Source organism: Camarhynchus parvulus, chromosome 9, assembly GCF_901933205.1.
Source record: "Camarhynchus parvulus chromosome 9, STF_HiC, whole genome shotgun sequence".
In the NCBI taxonomy this organism is placed as follows: domain Eukaryota; kingdom Metazoa; phylum Chordata; class Aves; order Passeriformes; family Thraupidae; genus Camarhynchus; species Camarhynchus parvulus.
In genome coordinates this window covers 213,724-220,451 of record NC_044579.1, presented here as the reverse complement: position 1 = coordinate 220,451, position 6,728 = coordinate 213,724, and the positions used below count along the sequence as shown (strand labels likewise).

General features: G+C 54.2%; 1 protein-coding gene across 1 annotated transcript; it reads left to right on the top strand.

Annotated features, from left to right (window-relative positions):
* The first annotated feature begins 1,032 nt into the window (after positions 1 to 1,032).
* Positions 1,033 to 6,335, top strand: PFN2 (profilin 2). The gene is made up of 3 exons (XM_030954421.1): positions 1,033 to 1,301; positions 2,265 to 2,457; positions 4,301 to 6,335. Exons 1-3 carry the CDS (start codon positions 1,170 to 1,172, stop codon positions 4,396 to 4,398), a joined length of 423 nt encoding a protein of 140 aa, XP_030810281.1. The 5' UTR covers positions 1,033 to 1,169; the 3' UTR covers positions 4,399 to 6,335.
* Positions 6,336 to 6,728: the final 393 nt, after the last annotated feature.

Below are 6,728 nucleotides of genomic sequence, written 5' to 3'. Positions count from 1 at the left end.
CCAAGAATCACAACAGTCATCCAATAAAGCAAACTCACCCTGCTCAAAAGCAAGGTGACCCCCCACCAATTTCAATGTTACGAAAAACAGAACAATTGCCTCGAAACACACCCTTAAGGTGCTGGTGAACACTCCTGCGACCCAGGACAGCCTTGGAGCAGCCAAGCCATCCTGCCCAGGGCCCAGTATCAGTGCACCAAACCAATGGCACCAGCCTCGGATGTGTAAAGAATGTGGAACGAAATTATTGCAATAGAGACTTGGTGGAACCTGCAACAATAAACCACAAAATCACCAGTTACAACCCCTTGTAGAAAAAAAATGTAGCAGATGCTGGTGTGTGAGACAGGGACGCATCCCTGAGGTCCGGGAGGATGAAGGGCACGGGCGAGGCAGGCAGGGCTCAAGCCCTCTCCGAGGGGCGCGAAGGCAGACCTGAGATTATGGAAACAACACAAATGCAGAGACTGCCAGTGGCCGTGACGGCACAGCGGGGCACGGGAAGGACCGGGCGCCGGACCCACCCTCTGTACACGGGAGCGGGCACCGCTCTGCCCCGCGGCCGTGACCCCTGCGGGCTCCCCGGGACCGCCCGCCGGGCAGGCAGCGCAGCGCCTCTCCCTGAGCCCCGGGGGCCGCGCCCGGCCAGCTCCGGGCCGGGCTGGAAGGCGCCACCGCCGGTACTCACCGATCGCGGCCGCTCCCGGCCTCCGGTGGGGGCATCGGGGAGGCGGCACGGATCTCCGGCCCCGCCGCGGCTCTGCCCCGCGCGGTCCCAGCCGGGCGCGGGGAGGGTCCCGCACCGCCCGCTCCGCAATTCCAGCGGGCCGAGCCGGGCTGGGCCGGCCCCCGCAGCAGTGCCGGGGCTGCCCGCACCATCTCCAGCGGCCGAGCGGCCCCGGGCCCGGGCATCGAGCACCGGGCACGGGTCCCGGCGCCGGCCGCAGCCCCGCCCCGGCCCCCGGCCCGCTCCCCCGGCCGCGGGGGCGGTGCCGGCCGCGCCCCTCCTCCCCCGCCCCCGGCGCGGCAGCGCAGGGCTGGGCTGGGCCGCGCCGCCGCCGCCGCCGCAGCGCTCGGTCCGCTCCGCCGCCGCACCGCCGGGACCGCCGCCCGCCCCGCGCCCCCGGCCCGCCCGCTGCCCGCTCGCCCTCGCCTGCCGCCCCGCGATCATGGCCGGCTGGCAGAGCTACGTGGACAACCTGATGTGCGATGGCTGCTGCCAGGAGGCCGCCATTGTGGGCTACTGCGACGCCAAGTACGTCTGGGCAGCCACGGCCGGCGGCATCTTCCAGAGCATCACGGTGAGTGCGGCCGGCGGGAGCGCGGCCGGCGGGAGCGGGGCCGGGAGCGGGGCCCACGGGCCGCGGCCGGGAGACGGGGGCACCTTGCGGGCGGGGGCGCGGGCCCGGCCGCCCGCGCCGCCTTTTTGTGCGCGTCGGGAGCGGCGCGGGGCCGGTCCCGCGGGCGGGGGCGGCGGCCGGCCCGGGCGGGGGGGTGCGGGCGGCGGGCCCGGTGCGGGGCGGGCGGCGGAGGAAGGCGGCTCGAACGCCGCCGCGCCGCCGGCTCCATGTTTTCTCCGCCAAGATGGCGCTCTGCCATTGATGCTCCCCCGCCCTGCGCGCCCCCCGGCCCGCCCGGCTCCGCGGCCCCGCCGCCCGAAGAGAAGGGCCGTGCGCGGCCGCCGGCGCGGCTCCCCCGGCCCCACGCGGCCCCGCCCCGGGCGCGGCGGGCCCGGTCCCGGCCGAGGCGGAGCGGGGCCGCCTGGGCCGCGGTCGGGGGCCGGGCCCGCCGTGACGCTGCACTTTGCGGCCGCCGCGGTGCGGCCGGGCCCGCGCCGCACCCCCAGGCTCCGGGCCCGGGGCCCTCCCCGAGGGGCAGGCGGAGGGGCCGCGGCGGCGGGAGCAGCCCGGGCCCCGCGGGCGGGCCACAGCCGGGCTGACGCCGCGGGTGCGGCAGGCCCCGGGCTGATCTCCCGGGACAGGTGCGGACAGAGTCCGCGCCAGCCCGGGGTCAGGCTCCGGCAGACGCCCTGCGCCGTTTAACGGGCTCGGGCCCGCAATCGTTGAGGCAGAGGCTCCCCCGCGCGCAGCGACCGCGGAGCAGCGCAGACTGCGCCTAACAAAGCCCTGTGTTCTGGAGCACTTCCTGCGGGTAGCGAGGGGAAATCACGGCCTCAGCCTCTCCACACGAGACAGGACCGGTTCTAAATAGGAATTACAGCAATATACCCTTCCGTGCTAACTCTGAGCTCTTTCCTTTGACAGCCAGGAGAAATAGATATGATTGTAGGAAAAGACCGAGAGGGTTTCTTCACCAATGGTCTGACCCTTGGTGCAAAGAAGTGCTCTGTGATCAGAGATAGCCTGTATGTCGATGGTGACTGCACAATGGACATCAGGACAAAGAGTCAAGGTGGTGAGCCGACATATAATGTTGCTGTAGGCAGAGCTGGACGAGGTAAGCACCCTTTTCTCTACCTTCAGATAGCTAAATTAGGAATGTTACCCTAAGCATAGACTCCAGCTATTAGGAGAACCAAACTCCTGTATTTAATGGCTAATTTTGGGAAATGATGCAAGGGAGTGGATGGCAGTGCTCTAGCTGAGTTCTGACTGAGAATTACACTCATCCCTGTTCCCACCTGCATCCCAGCTCAGCACCAGGCTGTGCAGTAGTTAACAGGTCTCTGTGACAAGCAGGAAAAAGCAGGCTGCAGCTCCAAGCAGGCTTAGCTGGTATTCCATCACTTCATACCTGGAGCTCAGGAGGGGTCTGTTAATGACAGGCAGTGACTGCAAGCTTTCTCATTGTAAGTTGCTTGATGGAAAGTTTATTCTGCAAAGATGTGAATCTCATGTATGAGCTGCTCCTACTAAAAAGTTCTACATTAACTTTTCTTGCACTTCCTTTTGAGCCTGCTAAAGTCTGTCCAGGCAGAAAAAGCCTGTCCAGTTTGGTACCACTGAGAAATGTGCTTCATTCTCAGACACCTGCTCCTTTGTGCTCTTCATTTAACTTCCAGGAAAATCTGTTATGGGGCAGGCACTCCTCTGGCATATGAAGTACTGTCCAGTAGTGGTGTGCCTTATGTTGGGAACACCTGGGCTAGCATTTTTGGGCTGGCTGTGGAACAGGTTCATGAGTGACAAGACTTTTGCTAATAGGTGTAAAACCAAAGGCAGAGCAGATGTCTGTAGGCTAAAGCCCAGGGCAGGCATGCAGGAAGAGGGTTGGCAGCACTGAAGTGAAACAAGCAGAGGTCTGACTTGTGAAATGACAATGAGAACTGTCTTAAGCTTTTATGAGCAAATTGCTATGGAGATAGAATCACAGAGTCATTAAGGTTGGAAAAGCCCTCCGAGATCATAGAGTCCACCCTTCTCCCAGTGCTGCCAAGGCCACCACTAACCCATGTCCTCAAGTGCCACAACCACATGGCTTTTAAATCCCTCCAGGGTGGGGACTCAACCACTGCACAGGGCAGCTGTGCCAGGGCTGGACAACCCTTTTGGTGAAGAAGTTTTCCTAATATCCAACCTAAACCTTCCATGGCACAACCTGAGGCCCCAGTGTATGATCATGTGTAGGTGGACTGGCTGCAGCATTCCCAGCTTGGTGAACAGTCCCTGGCCTGTGGCAGCCCAGTGTTCCTTGTGTCCCCCTCCCTGTTGGGGGATATCTCATGGCAGCTCACAGTGGCTCTTGCTGGTGAGCCTCCAGTGTTCCTTTTACCAGATAATCTGGGACACCTTGCTGGAATTCAGGGAGTGGGGAGAGCCTCAGTATGACAATTGTCCCGGTGTTTTGTCTTATGTAAAAAGTGTGGTTTATAGCTGTGTTATTGCATGGAAAGTCTCAGCCCAACTCACCTTTTGGGGTTTTTTACCAGCATCAGGGCAGTTACTCTGGTTCCAGATCATGGGAATTTTCTTTATCCACTCTCCAGTCACACTTGCACATGCACTGTACCCCTGCTCCTACAGGTGTTTAAACTGCTGCCAGGATTTCCTTGCTGGGTGATGAGTGATGGTGAGAGGCATTGTAATGCTGTTTTGATAGCTGGTGGCATTTTTCTCAGCAGTGAACTCTTAAAGCTTCCACAGTTAAATAAAATCCCTGAGGATAGCTTGTACTTTCCCCCAGCCCTTTCTACATCTGTGTTTTAACAAAACTGTTAAATTAGCTTAATATTTAAATACTAAATCTTGAATTTGAGGGTGTTTATTGCACTGCCTAAAAGTTGCATTATTTCCATGTCTAACACATTCTTTTTAAAACTTTTTTTTCTTTTCTCTTTCAGTCTTGGTCTTTGTAATGGGCAAAGAAGGGGTCCATGGAGGCGGATTGAATAAGAAGGCATACTCAATGGCAAAATACTTGAGAGACTCTGGGTTCTAGTTGTTAGGCAGACTGTTAAGTATTAGGGGAAGATTGCTATTAAATTTTCCTGGCGGTGAGCTTTAAACCTTACATTCTGGAAACTTTACTAGCAATGCAGGGTGATGGGGTATGAACCTGTGTCTCCTTTGTATCCCTTTATTGGTGGGGAAAGGTGTTTTTTTTTTTTTCCCTTTAATTCTTTTCATTTCTGTTTTGTTTCCTTGTGTACTCCAGCATTGGTTATAGTCATGGGAAAGGAAGGTGTCCATGGAAGGGACACTCAACAAGAAAGCATATGAACTGGCTTTATACCTGAGGAGGTCTGATGTCTGAGCAGCCTCTCCCCATCCACCTAGCAGCTGTCTGCAGCACCACCCGCTTGTGCTCAGTGCTACCAGACCGTAGATGGTAGTTTGTGTTTTTTTATTTACCCATTTCCTACTGTCATAACTCCAGTTCCCCCTTGTTCATCTCTGTAACCACTGTAGGTAACCGAGCCCATCTGGCACCACCATGATGATGATATGCATGATAACTTGAAACTTGGGAGGGGAACATGCCAAGTGTAGGCTCTGCTTCGTCTTAGCAATTAGTATGATATTGACAGCTAAACCAACTGAGATACTAAACAAGGTGCCGATTGTACAATCTAATTTGATCAATGCCTCTTCAGCACTTTGAGCAAGTCACAGCTCACTAGTCTTCCTTTCACAGAGCACGGTTGGGAGGAAAAAAAGTGTGTGCATATCTTCATTTCTGTCCCTCTCTTTGTTTCTGTTTTTTAAACCCATGTGTTTGCTTACACCCATTTTTATAGTGCCTGGTTTGTTTAACCAATTTGCCACTCAGAAGCTATTAATGTCACATTAGTTTTGTCATTGCACTTCACTGTAGGCTTAAGTCTCTTACTTTTTCTTGATGTTGTCTGAAGGTTGTACTACTTAACAAGTGCAATCACAAAACTATGAAAGGGTACAGATGTACTTCCTCCCATGACCTTAAACCACCATCCTAAGAACTCCCCAGACATTCCATCATTACAATAGCTCAGGCACTTTTTTTTTTTTGCCAGCTCCTGTTCTGTAGTTGACTTGTGCAAGGCTGCCACTGTGGCCATTAGCTAGCCTGGTATAACCAGCTGGAGTGTGTCTGGTTTCAGTTTCTCATAGGACCAATTTTAATTTGCAGCTTGGGGGTCGGGGGGTGGGGGGTGGTGTTTTTGTTTTTTAATATGAAACTGCAATGTCATTGTGGAAAACTGCCACCTTCAGCTACCCTGGGAGCTATGACTGGCTTCAGTCTTTCTGCCAGATCACTTAGTGGTGCAGAGTTTGGCTGCTCTGAAGCCACTGTTTGGATGAAGGTCGGTAGTTTGTAAGCTAAACTGTCAAAATACCATTTCAAATTTAAAAATCTTCATCTGGCCTGTCACACCCTTGCTGCAGAAATGATGGAGTGAGCTGCCTTGTGCACGAGTCATCTGAAAATGTCTGTAACCAAACTCAGTTCAGGCACTGTTCTGACCTGTATGTCCATTGCAAGAACTGCAGAACTCTGTATACTAAAGAATAAATGGGAGATGGTAGTGGTTGGAATAACTGACTTGGCTGTCTTGTGATGAATTTTTTAATATGTATTCTGTGCCATACTATTGTTAAAAAAAAAAATGAACTGTTGCTATTGTGAGATGGATTTTAACTGACTCTGAGGGTTTCTTTTGACTGGCACTACCTTAGGGACATTCTAGTATTTGCTTCTATTGTTGGGCCTTGTGGATAATGTACAGATTTAAACAAATTCTTGTTGCTGATTTGTCCATTTCTTTCCCTGCACTTTGTTACATCTGGGATACAGTCTAACTCATCTGATTTAATATGCATTTCAAAAAATGCCATAACTATTAAAAACACCTTGTTTACAGACAGATGAAATAAATTTATTCCAACCAAACAAAATCAGACTGTTGGTAATTTTTCTGCCTCACACCCAGGAAATCCTCTGAGGCCCTTCAGTGCATGGCTGGCCCCGCTAGCAGGAAATCTAAGTGCAGTTTGAAGTTTGGCAGGACAGCAGTAGTAGGATAAGTAGTATGATACAATAAGATGTGTGATAATATGACTTTAGTCAAAGGCCAGGCAGTCTTTGGGGCAGATCTTAAATTAGGAGATGATTTCTCATCTCTTAATTCCATGTTTATCCAGCTCTCTGGTGTGGGGCTCCCCTGTCCTCTGAATGCCCAATGCACCATTCCTAAACAAGCTGAAGGCAACTTGACATTGGACCTGGCAAAGGAGCGTGGTGGCCTGCCCAGGTCAGTACAGCCAGGGTGGGAATGTGCTCCCCTAACC

What these genes read in the sequence shown, in the direction of transcription:
- PFN2 (XM_030954421.1), top strand. Translation starts at nt 1,170, where the DNA reads ATGGCCGGCTGGCAGAGCTACGTGGACAACCTGATGTGCGATGGCTGC. An exon ending in GCATCTTCCAGAGCATCACG is followed by an intron (nt 1,302 to 2,264) that starts GTGAGTGCGGCC and finishes TTCCTTTGACAG; the next exon opens with CCAGGAGAAATAGATATGAT. An exon ending in TGTAGGCAGAGCTGGACGAG is followed by an intron (nt 2,458 to 4,300) that starts GTAAGCACCCTT and finishes TTTCTCTTTCAG; the next exon opens with TCTTGGTCTTTGTAATGGGC.